The sequence below is a fragment of the Melozone crissalis genome, unplaced genomic scaffold (assembly GCF_028551555.1).
Source record: "Melozone crissalis strain CALT ecotype California unplaced genomic scaffold, PUWL_Pcris_2 ptg000029l_1, whole genome shotgun sequence".
NCBI classification, from domain to species: domain Eukaryota; kingdom Metazoa; phylum Chordata; class Aves; order Passeriformes; family Passerellidae; genus Melozone; species Melozone crissalis.
The window spans coordinates 17,026,725-17,052,765 of record NW_026535807.1 but is presented as its reverse complement, the minus strand read 5'-3'; the positions used below and the strand labels follow the sequence as shown (position 1 = coordinate 17,052,765).

General features: G+C 49.9%; 1 protein-coding gene across 2 annotated transcripts in view; it reads left to right on the top strand.

Annotated features, from left to right (window-relative positions):
• The window catches only part of RNF123 (ring finger protein 123), a 48,405-nt gene that overhangs the window by 3,106 nt on the left and 19,258 nt on the right, over positions 1 to 26,041 (top strand). For both annotated transcript variants that reach the window (XM_054280696.1, XM_054280697.1), the window contains exons 3-31: positions 296 to 380; positions 2,372 to 2,451; positions 3,239 to 3,336; positions 4,502 to 4,556; positions 4,890 to 4,975; positions 5,712 to 5,798; positions 6,260 to 6,327; positions 7,164 to 7,289; positions 7,992 to 8,106; positions 8,917 to 9,021; positions 9,151 to 9,276; positions 10,421 to 10,513; positions 10,705 to 10,778; positions 11,209 to 11,326; positions 11,806 to 11,905; positions 12,317 to 12,378; positions 12,472 to 12,543; positions 13,209 to 13,329; positions 14,101 to 14,202; positions 15,376 to 15,482; positions 15,966 to 16,164; positions 16,759 to 16,904; positions 17,096 to 17,179; positions 17,485 to 17,592; positions 20,171 to 20,348; positions 21,320 to 21,394; positions 21,795 to 21,882; positions 22,143 to 22,230; positions 22,355 to 22,439. In XM_054280696.1, the coding sequence (XP_054136671.1) occupies positions 296 to 380; positions 2,372 to 2,451; positions 3,239 to 3,336; positions 4,502 to 4,556; positions 4,890 to 4,975; positions 5,712 to 5,798; positions 6,260 to 6,327; positions 7,164 to 7,289; positions 7,992 to 8,106; positions 8,917 to 9,021; positions 9,151 to 9,276; positions 10,421 to 10,513; positions 10,705 to 10,778; positions 11,209 to 11,326; positions 11,806 to 11,905; positions 12,317 to 12,378; positions 12,472 to 12,543; positions 13,209 to 13,329; positions 14,101 to 14,202; positions 15,376 to 15,482; positions 15,966 to 16,164; positions 16,759 to 16,904; positions 17,096 to 17,179; positions 17,485 to 17,592; positions 20,171 to 20,348; positions 21,320 to 21,394; positions 21,795 to 21,882; positions 22,143 to 22,230; positions 22,355 to 22,439 (2,931 nt within the window). The remainder of the gene's footprint in view (positions 1 to 295; positions 381 to 2,371; positions 2,452 to 3,238; positions 3,337 to 4,501; positions 4,557 to 4,889; positions 4,976 to 5,711; positions 5,799 to 6,259; positions 6,328 to 7,163; positions 7,290 to 7,991; positions 8,107 to 8,916; positions 9,022 to 9,150; positions 9,277 to 10,420; positions 10,514 to 10,704; positions 10,779 to 11,208; positions 11,327 to 11,805; positions 11,906 to 12,316; positions 12,379 to 12,471; positions 12,544 to 13,208; positions 13,330 to 14,100; positions 14,203 to 15,375; positions 15,483 to 15,965; positions 16,165 to 16,758; positions 16,905 to 17,095; positions 17,180 to 17,484; positions 17,593 to 20,170; positions 20,349 to 21,319; positions 21,395 to 21,794; positions 21,883 to 22,142; positions 22,231 to 22,354; positions 22,440 to 26,041) is intronic.

Genomic DNA, 26,041 nt, shown 5'->3' with positions numbered 1-26,041 from the left:
AGGATGCACTTCCACCTGTGTGGAGCAATTTATAGGCTCCCAGTTGCTATGGCAGAGCAGCTCAAATTGGAAAGAGTCTTTTTTGGGGAGATGCACCCAATAATGCTGGACTCTGGCTCTGCTAGTGAGGACAGTAAGGTGATGAATGACTGCTTGAAGCTGCATTTTCCATTGTGTTGATCAGCAAACCTGAGCATAATTTACACATAGTTACCAGTTTCTTGCTTGTACATGAAATTCACGTTTGAGTTTTCCCCAGACTCTGTAAGCTCATTTCCTTTCTGTTTCTCCCAAGGGATTGTGAACAGCAGGCTGCTGAATGATTACCTGCACCGAGTCTTTACCAGTGCTGATGGGAACCAGCCTGCAGCTGCTTACAGGTATCAGACTTCTCACTGCCCAGGTGGCCAGTGATGCCACCTCCAGATAAACAGCACTGTGTGAAAGGAAAGATCTTCTAGTGCCACACAGTGATCTTTGTTAAAAACACAGCAGCTCCATGTTGCAGAAACAACTCTGAGTCTGCTCTTTTAATGGCTTTTTCAAACTGCAGGGCTTGTGAGGAAGGATTCTTTTTTTCATGAAAAATCCCATATGTCACCACACTAAGCAGTATTTTTGAAATAAGTAGGCATTCACCTGATTGTTCCTGTTCCCCCTTTGCTTGTAAGGAAGTGCAAAATGCACATGTGTCAGGTGCAGGAATTAAAAATAGTGCCTGTAACCTAAAGGCAAGACTGTTACTGACCCATGCAATTCCATACATTTTCCAGGCTGTGGAACTGCTGGTACTTTAATTAGGAGTCACTACAGGAAGAGAAACACAAAATTCTTGTTTAGTGACTGCTTTTTTCCTATTTATTTTCAGTTCTCCTTCACCTTTTAATCCCAGAAACCTGTAGTGTTGGATTAAAAGAATTCCTCTTGCATCTCTTTTGCCAGAGGCAAGTCAGGCAGGTTCAGGGCAGGTAGGAGTGTGGCAGAGTGAGGCAGGCCTGTGCTCCTGCTGGCTGGCAGTGCTGCAGCATGGCTGGGGTCACATTCCAAGGCTATACTTAGGACTGCCAGCTCCAACGTGAGCTCAGAGCTGCTATAAATAGTTCTTGGCCCTCTGGCTCTTGGTGAGCCGGGGTGATGGTGCGGGGGAGGCAAAGTGGGTCATGTTACTTTACCACGAGCTCTCCTGCCAGAAAGCCTTGGAACACTCCATCTGCCTGAGCATTTTGGTTTTCAATATTTCTGATTTCTTTGTCTGGTGATTAATGACTTGAATGCACAGAACTGATAGCTTGTTGGACTGGCTTCTCTTTTTTCCTGCCTTCCACCCTTCTTCCCTGGACGTGGCTACTTGGTAGAAAGCCCAGTAGCAGTCAAAGAGGTCTTGGAAATAACATTTGCCATAAGAGAGCAACTTTTATGGTATGACATCTTGCCTTCAGAGGCCTGAATTCTTTATAGAGGAGCTCACTGCAGACATCTCTCTGCCTGCCTCGTGCTCTTCCACTCTCCTTCCACAACTCCTCCTTCATGCCAGTGCTGATTAAGCAGCTTTGCTGAAGCCACCCTTGCCAACCAAAGCTGATTCTTTGATTTCACTTCTGTGCATCTTCACACCCATCAGGCTTTCATAAGGCTCTCACCATTAGGGTGAGAGGGAAATCCCTAGTCCTGGAGAAGTGAAAAGTTGTTTCCCAGATGGCTTTGGAAGTGAGAAGCAGGGATAGGAGCAACTAGTGGTTCTCATAGTAAAAGGAGACTCTTGTGCAAGGATCAGCTAAGTGAACTATCCTTGGAAGGAGAGAACCAAGGAAAGGCAGTAAGTTCTCTGGAACAGTGGCCCAAAGGGGATGCATGAGAGAATTTTCAGTATAAAAACAAAATGGTTTTAGCTGTTTTCACAGAGAGAGGATGCTGGACTAGCCTGACCTTTGTCTGAACTGCTACAGCTGCTGCTGTGGTCCTCTCTCTTCTTTTGTATTGCAAAATACTTTGGGGAAAAAACGAATCCTGACTTAGGCCACGTTTGTATGATGCTGACTGCAGCAAAGTCGTGTCCATAGTTATTGGTAGCACAGCTGGTTTCTTGCTGCCTTGTACCACAGTTTTCCTACTGCCACAATACACTCCTGAGCAGACTGAAGACTGTAAGATTCTTTGTTAACTACTTGGCTTGTTTATGCTGTTTTTGGTCCTTCCTTCATTCATTGTCCCAACACAATGGACAACAAATTCTTTAGATTCATGACATGGAACAGATCAATGACAGAACTTCCTGGCTCATGTCTCAGCATAGGACACTGGTCTGGGCTGCAACTCTTGAAATATTGAAGACAAAGTGTTTTGTAAGAGCTGCTGTGTGTTTATTCCCTAGGAAGCACCTGACGTTCCAGAACCTGCAGGAGCACCTTGAGAGATTGCTGGCAGAGGAGAATGGCTCTGAAGACAGCAGAGGTAGGAGATACTGCCTGTCCAATTTGTGCTTCTTGCCTTTGCTGCTTCATTGGGAAGGACAAGTTGTATCATGATAGGCATTTCTGAGTGAGTGCTGTTGTACCTCCCTGTGCTCTTAATTTATTGTGCTTTTAAATCCTGCCTGTGAGGGGCTCATCAGCCAGCCTTGCAGCAGGTTTGTTGGCAGATGGAGGCAGATTTCCAGGCTAAAATGTCTGGAAAAGCAATTTTGGGGGTATTTTACTGATAATGATATGCAGAGCCATTGCTTTGACCAGGAGTGTGCAGTGCTATGATCAGTGAGAGGTGCAGAGGCTTGTTGACTGCATGCTGGTCTCCACTGCAGGTATTCACTTTGGGCCTCAGGCTGTACCTGTGTTCTTACTGCCATTGTTTCTCTGAGTGAATCAGGATGTGGCAAGATACAACCTTGCTCCCCTCCTAGAAAGCCAAATTTTTCTTGCTGGCTTCAATCAAAGTGTGACATGTTGGCCAAACAGTTGGCACAGAGTTTAGCCTTTGAATTTTGTCAAAGTAAAATTTTCAGGGGATGTTGAAAACTTAATGTGTCCTGAATGCTGCATAGCTGAGTTGCTGTGAAGACTTCCTTTTAAATCTCTCTCCTTTTCTGAGTTTCTCAGGGTCCAACATAGGCAACACTCTCACAATCTTCCTCCCCTGTAGCAGAATCCAGGTGCTGTTGCAGTCTGGCTAGAGGTCCCCAGTGGGTGAGCTGTTCAATCCTGCACAACTCTCCCCAACAGGTTTTCTGCAACTCTTGTTTCAGATCAGGTGGCAGAGGGCCGGCTCGGTCCCTCCACTGTGGTTTTGGACCACACCAGCGGCTTTGAGGGGCTCCTGCTGGTCGATGATGACTTACTTGGGGTGAGTGTGTTGCTGGACACAGCAGAAAATTATTTTGTGGGACTAGGAACACTTTGGGCTTCTTGGTTTGTTCTTTGTAGCAGATCCCTGTCAGTGGCTTTGTAGTGTGTGTAAATGGAGTTTGCCTGGAAGGTGCAGGATCCTGGAGGAAATGAGCTCTCCTGGGAGAAAGTCTGGCAGTGCCACTAAGTGTCAGCAAGGTTTGAGTGGGGCTGAGAGGATGTGAAAGGACTACCCTGGCCCAGGGGCTTACTTGGCTAAGCAGCCAGCTTTCCTGTCCCTCCCTCCAGCAGGCTGCCTCTTCCTTCCTTCTGGTCTTCTTGAAAGGGGAGAAAGAGGCTGAAGCTGAGGTTTTCCTTTCTCCTTTGTTTCCACTAATTACCTGCTTGCTCCTTGGCTGATGTTCCCCTTGCAAAAAGTCAGCTGAAAGGATCCATTGGAATTTAACTCTTTCCTACTTCAGTAATTTCTGCACTCCTTTCACCCCTTCATGAGCAAGCACATCTCCTGCTCTTGAGCTGATTCTCTCCTTAATCTATGCCTGCTTTTTAGCCTCTAACAAATCAGGCTGCCCTGGTCTCCCCTTTCCCTTTAACCGCCTGTTGCGGGTTACTTTGGCTGTACCTAGAATTGACCCACAGAGTGAATTGGACTGGCTTGCCTGTGAATTCCTTGTTCCTGCTTTCATTTCCTCTTCGTGGTCTGTCCCAAGATAGCAAGAGTCAGGATTTAACACAGCTCAGTTCCTAGGCACCATGTTACCTGCCTGCCCTGGCCTTTGGTCTGGACACCTTGAATCTGTAGTTTTGTTCTAACTTGTCCAGCATTCATTTATCTTTCCCATATCATAGTCACTTTTGTGCCAATTCACTGGGAACCTGTCTGTCACCATGTTGTCCTTGTACTGCTGCCATGCTGGGTGCTTCACTGGGGTTTATCAAGTACAGATGAGCCCCAGGGAAGGACCTGAATGATTTCCTGGGGCCAGCTGGCTCCAAGTGCAGCTGCTGGGGTGGGGAGGATGTCCCATCTTGTCCCTATACTGTCCTTGTGAGTAGCTCTTCATCTTGCTTTGGTATGGAGCGCTAGGACAGAGGGAATGGGAAGGACTGAACAAGCCTCTCTTTTTGCCTGACATTAAAATATCTTTTGTTTATTGGTCCAGGTGATTGGCCACAGTAACTTTGGGTCCATCAGGGCCACAACATGTGTGTACAAAGGTAAGGAGATAATCCAGTGCTGCTTTGAGAAAAGATCCTGGGAGGAGTGTATGGGGCATTAGACAGCTGGAGAGCTCAGGAAATCTGGAATATGTTCCAGATCTTGAGCACCCTCTTCCCCAGTTCATTCACTGAACTTCTCCAAGGAATGAGAAGGATGGGGAATTGTGTGATGCCAGAATAAAGGGGTGGGAGGGGAATCCTGGGGATGTCCTGAAGCTCCTTTGTGTGCCACATATATTTCTATGGGAGCAGTGTCAGGTTCAGCTTCTCTAACAACAAACCAGGGGACAAGAATTCACCTTGTGGCATCTCTTTCTCTTTTTCTTTCAGGGAAATGGATTTATGAGGTGCTCATCTCCTCCCAGGGACTCATGCAGATTGGCTGGTGTACTCTCAACTGCAGATTTAATCAGGAGGTAGTATAGCTACTCTGGGGGATGCTCCTCCTCTGCTTTTTTGGTCAGTGTAGAGCATTGCATTGGTGCTGTGCCCTGCTGGCATTCACACCAGAAATGCCATACACACACACAAAATGCCAGGCCTGCTATTTTAAGAGTCTTTACGAGACTCTCTGGTCTGTGTCCACAGAGGGGTGCTCAGTGGGAAAGCCTGTGCTGGGTGTGTTGATGTGCTCTTGCTGCACGTAGAACTGCTAGATACTGACTTTCAACTGGTAACTTCCCCAGAAAGTGTGTGTGTCTGCAGTGCTGGCAGCCTGTCCCTTGGTTTGGGCCTCAGCAGCTGCTGCTACAGGGCTCTTTTTGCCCAGGGGACAGTGAGATGTTGTTTCATCTGGGTGGGATGTTTGGTGCTGGAAAGGGGTGTCAGCTGCAGAATTTCACTAACTTGTCACTCTGCAGTATGTGAGAGGGGAAGTGATGGGCATCCCAGGGGGCTGCTTTGATAGAAATGAGAAGTGTCAGATGCCAGTACTCTTCTTCTGACCCCAAAATAAGTAGGGAGTGGTGCATTTCTCTGAACCAAAGATCACAGGCCACCAGATTCATTCCTAGCGTGAGGATTTTTCCCAGGCAGAGCATGTGTGCTGTCAGCTGCTCTCCCTGTCTACTGGTCTCCCCCTTAAAGGTTCTCTTGCAGTGAGAGGAATCCTCTGTGCCTGCTCTGAGTCTCCTCTTTGATGCTTTGGTGCAGGAGGGCGTTGGGGACACGCCAGATTCCTATGCCTACGATGGGAACAGGGTGCGCAAGTGGAACGTGACTACCACAAACTATGGCAAGGTGAGTAGCTGTGCCCCGGGGATGGAGCACAAAGCAGGTGACTCCTCCTGCTCACTGGGTCTGCTGGGCCTTGTGAAGTGCCCTCAAGCCTTTCTCCCTGCTTCAGACTGTGTGCCAGCACTTGTCTGCACTTTAGGGGTGCTGGACGTGCTGGCTTTGTTTAGCAGCCCCAGCAGATTGATTGCCAGCACAGTGCTGCTGTTGGTCCCTGGAAGGCTCTGGTTCCCTGTAGTACATCAGAGTTGGTGCATTGTTGGGATAAATGTACATTCCTAATGCCAGAGGGGAAAAAGATCCCAACTGGGCTTTAGAAGTGCCTGAAAATGATGTGAGCTGCTGGGAGAAGGAACTGTCTCTTCTTTAACCCTGAATCACAAGGGATTGATTGGGTTGCAGTCTTTCTTGTGATGTGAGAAAACCCTGGAAATGTATGTTTAACCTCTTCTCTCCATCTCTTGCAGTCCTGGGCAGCAGGAGACATCGTCAGCTGTCTGATAGACCTTGATGAGGGCACCATTGCTTTCTGCTTGTAAGCATCTTTGCCCCATTCCCTGCTTTGTTTATGTCTGTGTGTAACAGAAAGGTTGCTGAGCCCTATTTCTGCTCTCTCCCCTTTATGTTCCTTGGTAGTTGTGGCCTTTGTTTTTCTGTCTTGTGTTCAGAAACCATCTGAATGGGTTGTTGGGTCCCAGTTCAGTTCAGTTGAAAACATTTGGCAGGAAGATGTTCAAGCTACAAAATCTTTGTAAAGTTTGCCAGGATTTTAGAGGGAAGGGCATCTCTTGTGGTGTTTAATGCCACACTTGGCTTTAATTGATTGCTTTTGTAGTCAGTGTAAGACCTTGCCTGTCCTAAATTCACAAGGAGATGTGAAAAGGTTGATAAATCTCCAGTTTCCAGCTTCCACGCACAATGAGAATTGTTCTCTAGCCCTGGCCTGCAGCAAGTCAGTTGCAATTAAAAACTGTTAGATGGTTGGTGTCATCTTTTATGGAGGAGTAGATTGAAAGCATTATCCTTGATTGCCACCAGCATCAAATAGATGAGGCCAAAAAATCATATGCTTCAAAATGTCCTGCTGCTTTAGTTATCTCACAGATTTGGGTTGCCCTTGAAGCTGAGCGGGCTCTGCATGTTGTGTAGACCCCAGTGCCTTCCCATGCTGGTATGAAAATGGGAGTGGCCCTGTGCTTCCTGTGGCTGTCACTCAGCAGAGCTGTGACATTTGCATGTGTGCCAGGTTGAGAATGACAGGAGGCATGACTGATGGGTGTGTCCATGTTGACAAGCTGATATCTGTGTTGCCCAGCTGACCTCACACCCCTCCTGCTGTGACTGAAACCTTGTGTGTTTTCCTTCTCTCAGGAATGGCATATCTCTGGGAACTGCCTTTGATAACATCACAAGGGGTGCTGGGATGGCCTATTTCCCTGCCATCAGCCTCTCCTTCAAAGAGTCTGTGGCTTTTAACTTCGGAAGCCGTCCGCTCCGATATCCTTTAGGTGTGGGGAGAGGAGCTCTGAAGGGGGAAGAGCCTGACCTGAGACCATCTTTGGAGGCTGTAGAATATACACACCTGACTGCAGTTCACTTTCTGCTGTCAGCACTTGTGTGCAGAGCTGAGTCAGGGAGAGAAGAGCCAAATGCCTCCTTAGCTGAAGCAGAACTACAGGACACGAACACAAGTTTCTGAAGTAAGAGTTGCTTTCAGCTCTGAGACAGCAGCTGCTCTACAACTGGGACATGCCTGCTCCCAGACACTCAGATCCTGCAAAATTCTCGCTCAGCAGTACTGTAAACCCTAATGCTGATGTGCTGCTGAGCCTTTTGGTCACTGATCTCTTTTACCTCCCAGCCATATGGGACTTCTGACATGGTATTAGTGTTGCCTGTTGCTGTGTGAATGCTGAAGCCTGGAGCTCCTGTCAGAGCAGTCCTGCCTGTGCCTGTTGATGGCTGCAGTGGGAGCTCCAGTTGGTCTTTCTGATGAAAAAAGTATTTCACACCAAGCAGAAGTGAAAGACTTTCTGCTTGCAGCATGGAGGAAGTGGAGATGAGAGCTTGTGGCTTATCATCCATGTAGAAGGTTTGAACTGGGACTGGGTACAAATTAAAGCAGACAGAGTCTTTTCCTTGCACAGACAAAAGAAGTCCCAAAAGGATCAGATTGCATTTTCCCTTAACACTCCCTACTTATCCAGTGGAAGGTTACAGGCCCCTGCAGGATCCTCCTGTGGCAGACCTGCTGAAGGCTCGGAAGCTGCTGGGCTACCTGAAGAATGTGATCCATATTGGAATAGATGTGACGGTAGGCTGGCATCAGGGGGTGCATCTGAGGGCACCATGCTGGGAAAGGGGGTTCTGCTCTCCCTGGCACGTGCTGCCAGCTCAGATGTTTCCATGCACCCCAGAGTCTGAATGCTTGCATGGGATATGTGTGTCCCTGGAGCTCTCTGGCTTGCAAAAATGGCCTTCCTGGTAGTTCCAGGACTTAATTTAAGTCCTACTGGGCTTTGTTGTTCTCAGTCCTATAAAGTTTCATTGCCAATATTCAAGAAGTGATGTTTTTCAGGCTTATTACTGCTGCATTTGATTTTGCACCCTTGAAATCAGTTTGTTCATATCCTTAGCTTTTTACTGATGTCCTGTTCAGTAATGTGATGGAATTCTGGCAGGTTTGCCTTGAGGATTGTTTTGGCTGTGGCACTATTTGCTGGAAACACTGTTTTCCACTAGGATGAGGGATGATCTATTTGTGCCCAAAGCATAGGGAATGCCATATGCTATGGTCTTGGCTCAGATGAAGGCCTGATTTGCTATTTCTCCTCCTCTGTAGGTGTTCCCATTTACAAATTGTCATGTAAACTAGAGCCTTTTTTTAGAACATTGTCAAAGTGCCTGCATGTGGTTGGTAGTGACATCTGGACTGCACTACAGCCTTCCAGAGGAATAGGCCTGGCTTCTTTGGCATTCTGAATTCCCATGTTCAAGGTTTTTGGTGCAGTCAGGCATGGGACAGCAGCAGGGCTGCTCCAGGCATATGGTTCATTCAGTTGTTGGTGTACAGGTGGATTGGGCTGGATCCAAGCTATGTGTCTCTCTGGGTTTGTCATTGCAGGAGGGGAAGCTGGTGGAGAAAGACACATCCATGTGGCAGCTGCAGGGAGAACCCACAGTATTGATTACACTAGCTCACATCTTCAATTATTTCTCCCCTCTTATGGTGAGTTTTGCCTGCCCATTGCCAGGTTCTGTAGTGCTTGTTACTGCTCTTGCAAGGCAAAGTAATCCCCAGCTTTTGCTGGAAGTGACTGTGCCTTGGAGGAACGTTGATCTGCCCCTCTGTCTGCAGTGCAAGGTGTACCTGGTGGAAGATGTGCTCATGACCTTCCTGCTGAGCATCCTGGAGCGAGGAGGGGCAGTGGAGGCCCACCCCCTCATTCAGCAGCTGCTGGATCTCATGTGGCTTCTGATGGAGGTGGGTTGCTAGGGTGCTGCTTCCTCCCTAGGGATCCCTGGGAGGTGCTGAGGACAGGAGCCTTCCCTACAAAATGCTGGTAGTGTTCAGTGTCTTTCTCTTCTTTTTTCTTTGTGGTAGACCACCCTCTCAATTAGCTCATCTGGCTGCTGCTGCACACCCAGGCACTGAGGGTTGAATGCAGACACTGGCAATGAGTTAACCAGGCATTTCTAAGCTTCTCCTACTGCTAAAGGAACTGATGATGGTGAATAACTTCCTGTTTCTGGAAACATCACATTTATCAATAAGAATAGTCTTCTGATTGTTATTAATGTGTCTTTGACTGTGGAGGTCTCAAGTGCTGCCATGTGCTGAAGAGATGGATCAGAGTGTGTGGGACTAGGGTAGAGGTGTGCAGTGCACTCTTACCATCTCCAGCACTGCCCCCTCCAACTTCCCTTCCTGTCCATGCTGGATGAGCTTACTCCTTCCTGGGACACATGTTTGAGGGGAAGCTGCTGCTGCTGCTGCTGGAGTGCTTGGGTGGTTACACAGAGCCAGTCCCTGCCAGGGATCTGCTTGGAGACAGCACATCTGCCCTTTGGGGTAACAGTTTACAGATGTGGGTGCTGGCCCAGCCAGCTGCCATGAGAAGTTTAATAGAAAAATGTCATGACTCCTTCAGGGCCACCATCTTAGCAGTGAAACTGGACCCTCTGGTAGCACTGCTGTGTTTGTGGAGGAGTTGGCTCTCATCCTGCTGGTTTGCTATGAGTTGAATTCAAACAGACAACTCTTCTCTCATCACATTTACCCAAAGCTTACTTCTTTCTCTTCTGGTTGGTTCTACCAACACTGTGTCTTGGGTAGAGTCAGGGAATAAGAGGACTGGTGACTGCCCAATAAATAGGGCCTGGGACTTTGGCTTTTTGTAGGTGACTTGTGGGTTGGACTTCCTGCAGAATCTTGTTTCCCTGTAGCAAAGCACTGGCACCAGCTTCTGCTTGGACTCTCTCCTGTGGAGTCAGAGGGACACTGTGGGTTCAGAGCACCTGCTTTTTCAGTTCAGAAATGAATGCTTCCTTCCAAGATCTCAGTCTGGGAGCTATAGCTGTTCCTGACTCCTTGCTGTTGTTCTTAAATGTGTTTCTTATTTTCTCAGGAGTATGAAGTGCATGAGTGCCTCAAGCAGCTCCTGATGTCCCTGCTGCGGGCTTACAGGTTCTCTCCCATCATCCCAGACCTGGGATTACAAGTGAGTTTGCACTTCTGAATTCCAGGAATCTGTGACTAGCCAGCTTCTGTTATGTCCCCATGTCCAAAGGTACATGATGTTTGGGATCCTGTAGTTGTTTGATCCAAAGATGGCAGTTTTGTCACACTGTAGCCTTTGGAGAGTTGTATGTTCTGCAGATGGAGTCACTTTTGCTTCTCCTGTTTTCCCAGATCCACTACCTCCGGCTCACCATTGCAGTCCTGAAGCATGAGAAATCTAGGAAATACCTACTCAGCAATGTTCTGTATCCTTTGTGTCTCCTCCTGTCTCAGTTTTCCCTTCCCTCAATAATGCAGCCGAAGACACTTCAAGGACCTGTAGGTCCAGGGAGGCAGAAACCACCTTGTCTTGGGAGCTCATTTTTCAGATTTCCTCTGCCTGACACGATTTCCTACAAATGCTTTGAGGGGAGGCAGCAATGTTGTATAGTTCACATCACAGGAGCTCATTTCTACCTCACTGACCTCTATTATCCCTAGAGCAAAACCACTTTCAGAGCAGTCCAGCCCTGTGGTAGCATTTGTGCAGCTGCTGTGACAGCTGTGTGGGGCTTCTTCAGAGGCCTCTGGGTCTTGCAGTGATAGTTTGGAAAGGAATCTGTCACTACAGCTCTGGAGACATGCCCTGTCCCTTCTCCCAGTGCAGCTTCTGTGCTTGCTTTAACTCCAGCACAGCTTCGACGTGCTCCGTTCCGTTGTGTTCTTCTACATCAAGAGCCCCCTGCGTGTGGAGGAGGCAGGTCTGCAGGAGCTCATTCCCACCACGTGGTGGCCAAACCGCTTCACCAAGGAGGTGAGTACAGGCACTTCCACCCAGGAGGCTGAGGAAATGTTCTTGCCTGCCATTTGCATCTTTTTCTGGCTGAGGAAGTTGGGTGGCCCCTATTTCCAGCTGTGTTAGCACTGGTGGATCTTACTATTTGAGAGCTGGAGCTTTTCCATTCCCCTGTCATCTTTTTTGTCCCCTTAGAAAGTATGTTTGAGGTGTGATGCTCACCCAGGGAAGGGGGGACAGTTTTCTGTGGCAACAGATTTGGAAGGGAACCTCACAGTATTTAGGAATTGACTGGGGTGTCCTCAAAAGATCTCCTGCCATTACTCATTACAAGGCTGGAGGAGACCTGTTTAGGTGTCCTGCCAGCTGCAGTCACACACTGGCACATTGTTTCAGGGAGTCTCTGCTCTCCATTTTGCATTGTTTGAGGGAATTTCTGGCAAGATATTTTCCCTGTGCAGTGCTCTCCTGCTAATCAGTGTCTGTGCCCCAAGCAGGGCAAGGAGAGTAAGGAGGTGAAGGAGGAGAGTGCTGAGGAGAGGCTGAGGCGTCGGGCGTATGAGAGAGGCTGCCAGCGGCTCAAGAAGCGCATTGAAGGTTTGTGGGGAGGGAGGGAAGTTGCCAAGATCCCACACTTTTTGTGCAGCCAGGGGATTTCTAAATCCTATTCACTATGTGAAGTACAGCCAGGACAGGCTGTGGTGCAGAGGTGGGGGCCAGCCATGCTCTGTTCTGATGAGACCCCACTGCACAGACCTGCAGCCCCCCAGGATGGGGCAGGAGCAAACCTCTGCATTGGTTTTTAGCTATGGATTAATTTTTTGCTAGGTAGTGGAGGAGAAAGTTCTCAGTGGTGGGATTAGCTTTCTGCTGTCACTGGTTCTTCCTGGCCCCTTGTGCTGAGGAGGGAACCTTTCTCCTAGGGACAGGGTCCAGCAGCTGGGGTTAAGAGGGGGAGTTGCTCTCCAGTGCTGGTTTTCTGATGGCAGATTTGTGTCCTCCTTTTAGTGGTGGAAGGTCTCCAGGTTCAGATTCTGAAGTTGCTGCTGAACAATAAGGACAGAGGAGGGGTAAGCACTCTGTGGGTCTTTTGGGACAATATCTTCAATGTGATGTGCTTTGTGAATCCTAGATTTACCACCTGGTTTTTCTTCTTCTGCCAGGGGGAAGCCTCCAGATACATCTTCCTAAACAAATTCCGCAAGTTTCTTCAGGAAAACGCCAGCAACAGAGGGGTAAGTCAGAGGGCCAGCCTTCCTGCAAGTCTGACCATGGGAGCTTTCTGCACCTTCAGGCTGGGAATTCTGCCCTTCTGGCCAGGCTGCTGCCAGTAGTTGATCCACTGAGGTGTAACTATGACAGGGAATGAGGAGGGGGAGATCTGAGGCTAGAAACCAGGGAAGTTAGATAAGTCCTGTGCAGTGATTTATAGGAAAATAGTTCTTGGGAAGTCTTAGGTGGGAGCTGAATATCCTCCAGTAGCCCCTCAGGGAGTGTGGCTGTGGAATGCTCTGACACAGTGGGGCTGCTGGCCTTGGCATCCTCCTCACTGCCTGGGTGAGGATTGTTCCTCTGGCCCTGGGTCAGGCTGTTGGCCTGAGGCTTTGGGAGGCAGGCATCTGCTGTGTAGGAAGCCCTTTCTTCACCTGCATCCCTGTGTTCATCCCTGTCTTTCATGATGGAGTGTGTGTTATCCCTCATCCTCAATCAGACCAGTGACAGAGGTGTCCAGAGGTGGAAACTGCTGCCCACCATCAGGTCTGGGCTCTCTGCCAGAGCTGTAAGCTAGAGATGCTAGCAAGGCTGAGAACACAAAAGTTTCTGCCTGCTCCGTGTAGCCCTTTGGCCTGAGATGCACTTTCACACCTGGCCTGATGCTGGACTCTCATTCTTGCCCTAGAACCTGGCGGTGCTGTGCCCACCAGAGTACATGGTGTGCTTCCTGCACCGGCTCATCGCTGCCCTGCGCTACTTCTGGGATGGCCACAAAGCAAAGACCCCAGCTGCCCTGAGCAGTGAAGGTGAGGCCTGGGGAGAGGCTTTGCAGGCTTTCCTGTGGTTAGGACAAGGTTTGCCTCTTGGCAGTGCTTTCCAGGATGTTGGAAATGTTGTGTCTCTAATGAGTGCCTGAGCCTTCTGTCACCTCAGGGAGTTCCTGTGTGCAGATCTGTTGCAGTCAACATCCAGATGTGAGACTTGCAGAAGGACACCTGGACTGTTTGCTATTTCCCTGTCTGCTCTGGAGCAGAGTCCACTATTGACTGTGGGGCTGTGGAAGGGCAGCTCAGTGATCCATTAGTCAGAGTTTTGGGAAGATATTTTTCTCATTTTGGAGTTCCCAAACTGTGGAAATAAGGGGAAACTAAAGCAGTGCCAGTTCTTTTCCCACCCTTAGACCCCATTGGTATTCCCTCTCCTTACTTTAGGCTGACCTTTTCTCTAGACTCAGTAAATGCCTTACTGTCCCTGTGGGACTAAGTGGCAGAGCTGGAGTAGCCAGGTGGAGAGCTGCCAAGGTATCTGATGATCCAGTTTGCCCCGTGACTGTGGCTGGAGGGAGGAAGTGCTGGCACTCTAGTTGATGGCCATTGGTTGCTCCTCTTTCTGCATGGATCTAATGCTTGCTGCATTGTGGAAATCACCTCTGCCTTAATGGCCTGTGCTTTTATTACAATAAAACTTGTCCCTAAATGTTAGTCCTAACTGTGGGTCCTGGAGTCTGCTTTAGGAGCCCTTACATGACTTTGTGCATCCTGTGCACGGAAAAAAACAAAACTCCTCCTCTGTTTTAGAGGCCTATGTCCCTCCTCAACTCTTCTATAATGGGAAGGTGGATTATTTTGACCTTCAGCGACTTGGAGGTCTTTTGTCTCATCTTAAGAAGACTCTGAAAGGTAAGTGCTCTCATTGCCAATACCTGAATCCAGGTCTTGGATAGAATTCATGCAAGACATTCCAGGGAGGGAGCTGTGGGTAATGAATTTTGATTAAATTCAGGGAAAAGAAACTTAAATTTTAATGAGATTCAAATTACTTTGAAGAAGACACCACACCTCTTAGGTGGAGTGCCCTTTAAGAGTTTCCTGCTTGTATCCCTGAATTGGGCATGTGGCAGTTGGAGGAAGGGAATAGTCTGGGAATATCCTCTGGTATGGTGCTCTTGCTGCACCACAGCCAAGGGCTGGAAGCTGTCAGAACACTGACCATCAGCTGGGCTCTGCTGAGTGTGAAGGATGCCCAGGATTTAGTTGGAGCATTACTCTGTGCAGGGAGGAGCAGCCCTGTGTACCTGCTGCAGCTTTGTGTTTGTGTGCAGCACACTCCTCTGGCACTGGGCTCCCAAAGCCTGCCTTGTGCAGGGTCAGAAACCCTTTGGCATTCCCTTGGATTTGGTTTGTCTCACCTCTGAGCCAAAGGTGCTTGCCTTTGGCTCAGATGTCTCTTCTCCTCCCCCAGTGTGTTTGCAAGGTGAGGACCATTGTCTCGTGTTGATCCCAGGCTGTTCAAGATTAGATTACTTAGCTTGAGAGCCACATTATCTCCTCTGGTTTCTTACCAAGGTGTCCTGGCCAGCTGTAAAGACAGTGCTGTGGACTAAAGAACAGTCTTTCTGTTCTTCAGGCTTTGTACAGCTTAGCCATCAGATAGCCTTCCTCTGGGTGTGAGTCTCAGTCCTGGTGACTTAGGGACACATCATGGGATAGCATTGAAGAACTGGAGGCTTAAAATATGGTCTCAGGCAGAGAGTTGCCATTCCTGCTCTAGTCCAGTTTGGCCCTGGTGGTTGTCTCCTGGTTCCTCAGTTATCCTGTTTGTAGCTGGTAGGACCAGGAGCAGAAATGGGTCCTGGGAGGGCGGCACCTGCTGCTGCTTGGTCTCTGTTCTTTTTATAAGGGCAGATCTGTTCCTTGTAAAGAAGCTTGGGACAGGTGAGCTTGTTCTGATAGAGCATCCAACTTTTCTGGCTGCTTCTCTACTGCTGAGAAGCAGGAAAGAGGATGAGTCTTCCTCATGGTAAGTGAAGAGTGACTCCTGCATTCATCTCTGCTTTGGTGTGCTCTGTGCAGATGACCTGGCTGCAAAAGCCAATATCCTGATCGACCCTGCAGAGCTGCAGGCAGTGACTATGGACGATCTTGATGAAGATGAGGAATCAGCAACATCAGCAGCACAGGTGAGTTGGGTTATTCACCTGCAGGGGCCCCAGTGCTGGGGCAGCAAGATGGGCCTCTGGCTGGAAAGGTTTTACTTTACAGCAAGGCAGGGTTGGGCCAGGACTGTCACCAGTCCATGGGCAAGCAGATAAACAGCTGCACTTGGATGAGAGTCACTGGCGATCAGTGAGGTCCTGGCTGCACCAAGTTTGAGCAGCAAAATTTTCTGTGTCCTGCTCTCTCACTGATCTGAATGTGCTGCCTCCCCTCCATGGCAGCTCTTGGTGCTTGCATTTGGAAAGGTGCAAGACAACTGTGGACAGAGCAGGTCTGCTGTTTGTGCCTGGCATGTGCCCTTGGAGGAAGCACTTACCCATTGCTACCCTGCCTGCTTATCTTCCAGTGGCCACTGTTCATCTCTGCCAACGTCCTTGCAGGGTCAAGGGAGGAGCAGCAGGCAGCCAAGCACAGCTGGAACTGTTTCTCCCTTCATTTCCTTGCAGTCCCAGCGCCCCTCTGCCGCCCTGGCCATCGGTGGAGCTCTTGCCAGGCCTGCCTGGCTCAGCTCCCCCACCCTGGGCCGGGCCAACCGGTTTCTGAGCACGGCAGCCGTGAGCCTGATGAACCCGCGGCGCCCCCTGGGAGCCCTGGAGAAGATCAAAGTGCTGTCACTGCGTGCAGAGCAGCGCACACGGGAGGACAGTGAGTACTGCTGCCACAGCTGGGCCCTGCTCTGCCAGAATGGCATCTTCCAGCTCCCCAGAGGAACCAATCTCCTTACTGCCAGCATTGCTCCTGGCCGTTCCCAGGGCGTGCTGACACCCTTTGCCTTTGTGAGCATGACACTGGTGATGTTTTCATCCTCTGTGTGTAAGGAGATGCTGCCTTGCTTCCTCCAAATGCAGTGAGACTTTGTAGGAAGGCAGTTCAGAGGCAGCTGTAGCCACACTTGCTCGGAAGACAGGCTTGCCTGGTCCACCCAAACAGTAACAGTGCTTGCAGCAGCACTGTTACTGTTTGGGTGGACCAAACAGGCCTCTGAAGCATGTACAGGGCTTAAGGAAGTGAAATTTGCATGACTTGGGTCAGTCTGAACAGATCTGACAGGTCAGCCTGATGGAGGCAGCAAATGAGAATGCTGTGGTAGTGTGGTATCTAGTGAATCCCATGGGCTGGGAAGAATCTCCATGTTACAGAGGCACAGCAGGGCTTTGGCTTCAGAGAGGAGCAGGCAGAATCTGAGGTGCCAAAATGCCTTGCTAAGAACTCCTTTCCTGTCTTGGGAATGCATTGCAGTTGAAGGCACCCATGGAAACGATGGTCTCTTACTGGGCAGACCCCCAGAAGAGCCAGACCAGCCCATCACTGAGAACTCCCTCCTGGAAGTCCTGGATGGGATAGTGATGATGTACAACCTCAGTGTCCACCAGCAGCTGGGGAAGGTAAGTGACACATGCTGTGCAGGAATCCATTTCCCCAATGCCCATGCTTGTACACAGACTCTGGTTTCTGCTTATTTAGTGACTGTGTGTGCCCTGTCCTTCTGCCAGCCTCCACTGGAGTTCTGGTTGCATGCTTGTATGTTTAGGGGGAAAAAAACCCTTATTTACTGCTGAAATCTGCTGCTTTTCAGATGGTTGGTGTGTCAGATGATGTGAATGAGTATGCCATGGCATTGAAAGACACAGAGGAAAAAATCAGCCGCTGCCCAAAGAGGGTGAGTGTCTCTGGATTCCCAGCTCTTACCAGATTCCAGCTTCCTTCTCTGGCAGGGTGAAGTCCTGCTGCCCAGATGTACCAGCATCTGCATCAGGCCTTGTGGGCTTCAGCTGAGACTGATAAGTGCTTTTTATAGCACTGATTCCCACTCCCTCCACAGAAAGGCTGCTGACCCCTTTTCCCCCACCAGTGCTCCCCAGCTAGCCCCAAGGTGGTATAGGCTCTTGCATTGTTTGTTCAGCACTGAAATAAATGCTATAAATGGCAGTGACATCTGCCCTCACATCTCTGCACTCTTTTCAGAGGAGAGACATCCATGAGGAACTGCTGAAGAGCCAAAAGGTCTTCTCTGAGAAGCTCAACCACCTGAGCCGGCGCCTGGCTTGGATAAATGTCACCATTTATTCAAAGGTGGGCAGGAACATAACATGAGCAGCTGAAAGGAGAGCAGTGAGCCTCTGCCTCTCTGCTGCTTGGCTCACATGTCACAGGTGTCATTTGCCTGGTGTTGAAGCAATGTCAGTGATCTCTGGGGCTGCTTTTTCCCTTGTTGTGTATCAGAGACTCATTTCTAGGCTTAGCCCCTCTCCTGTCCCCCAGTGTCCCATAGTGATCAGCCCAGTCTGATCTGAGCTGTGCATGGTGCTGTAGGCACCCTTAGGGCACTGCAGACAAAAGGTTGCAGATCAAAGGGAGATTCAGCCCTCAAGACATGTCAGAGGATAGAGGCTACTGTGAATCATTTCCCTGAGCTGTGCTGTGTCACAGGGGATCTCACTACTGCAGCGCTTCTTGGAATCTGTGGGATCAAAGTCAAGGGAGTTCTTGTTCAAATGTTCTCCCCTTCTTGACTGGGTTCCCATACAGAGTGTGTATTCCACATTTACTAATGCAGTGGCTATTTGCAGAGGTTATCCCCTTTCCCCCAAGTTAACCATTTTGCATAAAAGCTCTGGTCTGTTTTCCCACAAGCAGTTCTGCTGATTTTTTCCTGACTTCCATTGCCTTGCCCTATCTCTCTTTGTGGTTTTTGTGTGTCCCAGGACATAAACAGGGAGGGGAAGAAGAGTTCTTATGAACACATCTGGCAGAAGTGCAGTGGCTGATCCTGACTCATGAGCTCTTTGCTCATCCCCTCCTTCCCTCCCAAGCAGAATTGCAATGTGAAAGCTCTCCAGCTGCATTAGTATAGCCTATGGCTGCCAGAAAACAATCCTTTCTTCCCAGACTGCTCTGGAAAGGCTGAGGGGCATCACCAGGGTGCACTGCAGGTGTCACTGTGCTGGCCCATGCAGAAACACTGTTCATGTCTCTAGATGATCCTTTGTCATACCAAACCAGGACTGCAGTGTCACCTTTCCTGATGAATCAGCAGCATCTGGGACTGAAGGTTACAGCCTTCCCTGTCTGTGGTTTGTGCTGCTGCCCTGGCCTGCATGGCCACAGGGAGAGCAGGAAGGTGCCCCAGGTGAGCTTGCAGAATGTGGCTGCACTGAGGAACCTGTGCCTTCAGGGCTCCAGCTCACAGTCAGCTCAAGTCCCTGCTCTTTCCCAGTGGAGGCATCCATCCAGCAGCTCCTGCATCTCTGGGAATTGTGTGTGCACTGGAGGATCTCATCTGTATGATCACAGCTGCTGCTGTTGGAGAGAAGGAGCCTGGCTCTGTCTAGGGGTGAGGTCCTGCTCTGTGCTGAGGTGTCAGAGCATGGCAGAGGCTGCTCCTTCCTCAAGGGAATTAGCCACTGGTTTATTCTGGGGGATTCAAAGTTAGAAAAAGGGAATGCTTAAAAACACTCATAGTTTTAAAGCACATAATTCTGCCTTCAAAACGTCCCAGGAGGAATTACAGCTTATTTTATTACAGCTTATTTTATTACAACACTGTATTTATCTATCTCACTGGCTAATCACATCTTTGTATCCTCTTGGTGTAGGCTTTCATCTAGCTTGCTAATACCTGAAATTATGTTTGAAGTTGTCAAGTCTTAAAGCCAAATGCAGCTTTTTCAACCTTAATGTTGTTCTGCACAGTTGTTTTTTATCTTTAAAGTAACACTTTGGCTGAGATGTGGGTCAGTGTTGAGAAAAAGATGTGTGTTAGTCAGTTTAGTTGATTTGTACTAGTTCAGCCTAGTTACAGAATAAACCCATGAAAATCTCCCAAAGATAGTAACAACATACTTTAGAAAAGACATTAAGCAAATGAAATGCCTTATCTGCACCTCTGATTTTAATTTTTTCTTAAATTAGAAGTGTAACCCTTCTCCATCTATTTTTATGCAAGTAGCTATTGCTTATGCTATTTCTTGGCATTGCAGGATATGAAATAATATTTCCTCTTTTTATGGCTTTGGTGGCGCCCATTTTTATGGCTTAAAGTTATGTAGATGACCTTAAATTTCCTGTTTTTAATTTAGGACCCTCTGATTTTTGTTTAGAAAGACAAGAGGCTGATGTTCCTCAGGACAGTAAATCTGGTTGAATGGCTGGCACAGAACCTGAAGGGCTGTGGCTGCCTCTTGCAAAGATCTGAGCTGGTGTGAGCTTTTCAGCCTGTTCCCATTTAATCCCCACAATGGACCAGCTTTATTTCCAGCAGATTTCTGGAAAGTGCCAGTGCCTGCTTTCCTTCAGCAGTGTCCTTGGAATCAAAAGTCACATGCTTGTTTGCCAGGCCTGTGTGGTTGCACATGCCCTGGTAAGGAGTAGTGCTTGGAGGGTCTCAAGGTTTGGTGAAACAAAACCATCACACTGGTGAGAGCCATGCTCTGTGCTGGAGGTTGGTGTGGAGATCTCTGGTTGTTTCTTCCAGCTGCCACTTCTGTGGCTTTGTGGAAAGACCAAATAGCACAGTTCTGGTTACTGAACTTAGAGCAGTAAGATGTCTGAGCAAGATCTCCAATATGGGGATGTTTCTGAGTGTGATGCTGGTGGTTGTTTCTCCCAAGAGGAGCTGTCAGCTGACTGGGAGTTGTGTTCTTCCTGGCAGGAGAAGATGCAGGATATCTACTGGCTGCTGCGCGTGTGCATCCGCACCATCGAGCACGGCGACAGGACGGGCTCGCTTTTCGCTTTCATGCCAGAATTCTACCTCAGCGTGGCTATGAACAGCTACAGTGCACTCAAGAACTACTTCAGCCCTGTCAACAGCATGGAGGAACTTCCAGGTGAGGGGATGGGGACAGCTTCTTGATTCTGACATGATAAAATCGAAAGCAAGACATGTCACACATCCTTGTGGTGAAGCGGTAGTTGGGCATCTTCCTTTCTGGGTCTGTTCCTGGTTGTGGTGTGCTGCCCCAGTGTGTTGTCTGGGCTTGGGGCAGGTGGTGAGCTGTGGTCACTGTGCTCAGGTAGGGAGCCCATGCCTTGTGTGAAGCTGTCACAGGGCTGCCTGTAGTGAAAATCACTGGCAGCTATGGATTGTGTTTCCAAGGAGGTATCAGGAATGGACTGGGGTGCTGTAAGATGTGATTGCCTCAGTAATTTCTACCACAGCCTTCTGCTTTCTGGGTGGGAGAGGATGTTCCATGAGTGCAGAAATTGGGACTACTTTTGAATTCCCCTGGGATTTGAAGATGTTCCTATGGAGATGATCATCCACTTCATGCCAAGAGTCTGTGTTTAGGTGGATTCTGTCTGTGCACATTCTGTACTTTTCTGGCTAAATGACCTCTCTGAGCTCTTAGCAAATAGTTCTGTGTTTTCTAGAGCCCATGGAGGTAAGAAAAGCTTCTGTTCCCACCGACAGGACATAGCTGAAGTGCTCTTGTTTGGGCAAGAGCAGACTTGAGCAGTAGTAATTTCTACAGAGCATGCAGGCTGAACATGGCTTTTCTGCATAGACCTAGGGTGTTCTTTGTGTTGCTCAGCCTCTTCAGCACCAGACACTTCTCCCTTGCCATCCAACTCTGTTGCATGGTTTTATCTTTCCCTGAATAACTATTTCAGTCTCTGCTCTTCTGGAAGTGAATGTGTCTTCCCAGCTCTCTGTTTTGACAGCTGAACACACAGCTGAGCTGCAGGGAGCTGTAGCAGAAATTCATTCCAGGGCCTGTGCCATGTCCACAGGAGCAGTGGGACCACAGGGCTGCCCCTCAGGCTGTTGCCATGACCCTGCTCCCTCCTTCTCTTGCAGGCTATGAAGAGACCCTCATGCGCCTTGCAGCCATCCTGGCCAAGCATTTTGCTGACTCGAGGATTGTGGGCACAGGTGAGGCTGCATTCCTGTGCTTTTGGGGTGGTAATGCCACAGGTCTGGCCAGTGCCACTGCCAGTGGCTCACCAGGCTTCTGCTGGGATCTGTTTGCTGAATCTGTTCAGTGCCTATGCCTTTACATTGAGAGTGAGGCTGGGTACTGTCCTTACCCTGCTTGTGGCAGGATACATGACCTAGGACACCCTTTTGAGAGCAGGACTTGTGTCCCAGCCACCTGCATATCCAGTCTGGGCTTCCTTCTTAGCTGTTTGAGCCTGAGCATCCTCTCCATGTCAGCAGGGACAGTGTGCCTCCCCATGAGGGCCAGTGCCTGCCAGGCAGTGGCATTGAGGTGCTCCCTGGCGTGCTGTGTGTCCCTGGGAGCCTGGCCCAGTCCCTTGTCATTCCTCCCCAGACATCCGGGACTCGCTGATGCAGGCGTTGGCCAGCTACGTCTGCTACCCCCACTCGCTGCGTGCTGTGGAGAGGATCCCAGAAGAGCAGTAAGTGCTGCCCTGCGTGTTCCTGGGAGCTGGGGCAGGGCTGGGGTGGTGGCAGGGCTGGGTGAGCGAGCAGGAGGGCTGCCAAGCACCACTGAGGGTCCATGAGTTACCAGCAGGGGGGTGGAGTTGATATGGGAGCCTTCTGTCACCCTTTTACCAGAGTGGCTTTGCTCTGCCCCAGCTTCACGGGTCCTACTGTGTGTGCTGCTCAATCTCCTGTTCCCAAACCCTGTGGGCTGACCTTTGTCCCTGTCTGGCAGGAGGATCTCCATGATGAAGAACCTCCTGGCTCCCTATGAGCAGCGACCCTGGGCACAGACCAACTGGATCCTCGTCAGGCTATGGCGGGTGAGCATCCTGCATCCCTGCCCCTCTCAGCACCTGGGGCTGCTGGGACACTGACCATTTCACTTCCCAGTAGCAGCAAAACTGTTTTTCAGCCTCTAAGATCTTTCCCTCCCTCTTTTGCCAGGGCTGTGGCTTTGGGTACAGATACACACGGCTCCCACACCTGCTGAAAACCAAGCCTGAGGATGCCAGCCTCCCCAGCCTGCAGAGTGAGTGGGGCAGGGATTGGCACTCAGGGCTGTCATGGGGGCTCAGGCAGTTCCAGCCTCTTCCTTAGCAGCTTTCCCTGTGGGCCAGGCCAAGCTGTTGGGATAGTTGCCAAAGGAGGGTGCTCCTGGCCAAATATCCAGGCCTGGTTTTTACAGCCTGGCCATCCCCAGCCTCTCTACTGCTGATTTGGGCATGCCAAATCATGAGTTACATCCATCATAAGTAGGAGTTCTGCCCTCCAAAGGAGAGGAGAGAGAGGCCCAGGACTGCATCCTTACCAGAGTTTTAGCCTGAGAGCAAGCTCTGCCATGTGCATAGTGAAGAGCTGCTGTGGGGGAGAGCTGCCACATTTGCCAAGCAGCAGTGCCCTGTGAGAGGGATGGGGTGCCCAAGGAGACAGGGCACTGTGTGAGTTTGCAGTCAGGGAGTGTTTTATCCTGGCATCCCTCAGAGCCTGGCAGGGCCTATCCAGCCGTGGGCACTGCAGCTTGCTTCTCAGCACTGTCACTGAGCTGAGGGGTTTCTCAGCTCTGTTGTGGCTGAGAAAGATGTGGGGAGAAGTTCCCTTTCCTGAGCTGAAGAACATGCCCCCAGCTTTACCCTCCCAGGTTCTGGGCTTGTGTGGATCCATTCCTGATGCCCCTCTGCTGTGGAAAAGGCTTTGTGCCAGACTTTGTTCCTGGAGAGCTGCTCAGGAGTGGGGTTCAGAAGGACAGGTGGCACATGGAGGTGTATGCTGAGCCCTGTCCTGGGAGCTGCCTGTCTGTTCTAACAGAACTCTTGTTCTCTTTTCTCTCTCCTGCCCATGGTGCCCAGGGGATCTCTCTGTTGCTAGTTTCCAGAGTAAGTTTGTTGTGTGACCTTCTCTTGTCTGGTGGAGTAGCTTTAGAGAGCTCCCTGCTTCCCCTCTTCTGCCTAGAGAGACCCTTTGTAGGCAGAGAGCTTCACAAGGGCTTGTTTTCCTCAGCTCCATCCCTGGGAGAAGCCAGGGGGGCTGTGCCCATGTGTCAGTCTCTGGGGCTGCATCATGGACCTGCTCTTGCAGCTGCTTTACCAGGGTTACCTCTGGGGTCAGAGCCCTGCTGGAGGGGCTCCTCTCATCCTTGGATGAGATGGAGCAGCCCTGGCACACATGCAGGAGGGATCTCATGGCTGTCCCTCACTGTCCCACTGCACAACCAAGTGGCTGTCACCAGTCCTGTGGGGTTTAACTGAGCTCAGCCCACCCTGGGGAGCTCTGGGGCAGCAGCAGAGCTGCTCAGCTCTCCAGGCCTTGCTCCACACATTGTGTGGCTCCACAGAGTCTGAGCCTGAGCCCAGAGTGGCCCTGCTGCCTACTGGGGACTTACTCCTGGGAGGGCTATTTTAAGGCTCAACCAAATCAATAATGAGTGCTGATTTAATTGAGGAGGGACAGGGGACTCAGAGGTGTCCTTGAGATGCTGTCCAGGGAGGGAGGAGGAGGTGACCCCCCTTCCCCTTCACACCCATCAGTCTTCACCTTGTTGCAATTTGAGCACTGGCAGAGTCAATGGGACAAACTGCTGAGCTGAGGAAATCCCTGCTTGTCTGGGTCTGCTGCTGCAGGCCAGGCTGAAGGGAGTGTGGGCAAATTCCTCTTCTCTGGTGCTCCAGCCTTGTCCTGCTTTTGGGATGCTTCCTTGGAGGGCTGCACAGGTGGAGGAGGTTGCCAGGCTGCCTCACTCATCCATGAAGCACCCAGAGCACAAAGTACCTGGTCTCCTCTGCTGCCTCTTGCCTGTGCTCACTGAGGGCCAGCAGTGGATGCTGCCTGGCTTACCCAGGGGGGGCAGAGGCTCAGAAAGGCCATCTGTGTCCTTACTTGTTCCTAGAGTTATTCCTCAGCTCCACTGGCACTGAACAGCTCTCATGCAAGCAGAGCTCTCCCTCAGTTTGGCTCCTGAGAGCAGACAGGGGTAGTTGTGCTTGGTGGTGCTGCAGGGATTTGTTTTGGTTTCACCAGGATGTGTTGGCAGCACCAGGTGCTGCCCTGGCACACACAGGTGCTGCAGGGATTTGTTTTGGTTTCACCATGCCATGTTGGCAGGGCCAGGTCCTGCCCTGGCACACACAGCAGGAGCAGCAGTGGTGGCTCTGTGCTGGGCCAGTCTGGGTTGGAAAAGCAAGAGCTGCAGGATGGCTTCAGATTGCATCACAGGGCTGCTCTGCCCCAGCCTTCTGCCCACACAGCCCTCAGGTGGAGGGAGGGTAGGTGGGACCATGAGATCATCGAGCTGAGATGTTGTGCAACACAAGCCAGAGGGTTCACTCATGTCCCCTTTCCAAGTCCAGCAAATTGCCTAAGCTGAAGGGGACTTTAAGGAGATCCCATCTTGATCCCACAACACCAAAAGCATCAGCTGGTAGTAGTTGAACTGTCCAAGCCCTTCTGATGGTGATTGCTCACCCTCAGAAATAAATCCATGGCTTATGATTCCTGATGGGAGTCATAGAATGGTTTGGATTGGAAGGAACCTTAAAGCTCATTCTTGTTCCAACCCCCTGCCATGAGCAGGGACACTTTCCACTAGACCAGGTTGCTCCAAGCCCTGTCCATCCTGACTCTAAACACTTCCAGGTGTCCATGACTTCTTGGGGCAACCTGTGCCAGGGTCTCACCACCCTCACAGTAAAGAATTTTTTCCTGATATCTAATCTAAACCTACTGTCTCTCAGTTTGAAGCCATTTCCCCTACCTAACCTCACCTTCTGCCTTCCACTGCTGCTGCCTTTCTCTGCTTTGCAACATTTTATTCTTCAGAAGCACTTTTGTACCAGGGTAAACTCATTTCTTGGTCCTTTTCAGTGGGGAAAAATGCATGGCCTCTCTTTCTTATTCAATCACACTGCTTTTCTGTGAGCCCTGTGGGGTGTTTGCTCTTGCCATATTTTAGCAGCCCCAGAGGTTCTGGTGCCATGCAGGTGGGAACCTTCCCTGATGTGCTGGTGATGGAGCCAAAACTCACATTAGCCTGTTTGCCAGGGCTTTGCTTTGGAGGCACACAGGATCTCAGGAGCCCTGGGCCATCCTGATGCCTCACACCCAACCTCATGGATGTCTCATCCCCCAGGTGCTGCCTGCTTTGCTTTGCCTGGCCCTGCAGCCTCTCCTTTGCTGCCCTCTCAATGCATCTCTGAACAAGCACTGAGCTCACAGATACAGCTGGAGCCTTTCAAAATCTCACATTGCTCTTGGGTGGAGCTGCTTTCCTTCTGAACCTGGTCCATTTGGGGCTTTCCTCTTCTGTGCTCAGACTCTACTGTAAATGCTGCTGTGCCCAGAGACCCCTCGGGCTGCTGACCAAGAGGTCTCCTAATTAGCCCTGTTAGAAATCTTGCTGGGTCATTAGCAAACTATAAAAGTACATAATTACCTTCCTGTAATGAAAGTATGTGACTGCTTCTTTACCATTATCTAGTAGGAGCACTTACTGAAGGCTTCCACTTCACCTGCTTTATTAATTTTTAACTCTCTCTAATAATGGGCTTCTGCTACTGGTATACTTTCTGCCATTACTACATCTATTAAATAATTCTGCTATATTTTTCCCTATTCTTGAAAAAACTTTGCATTACTATG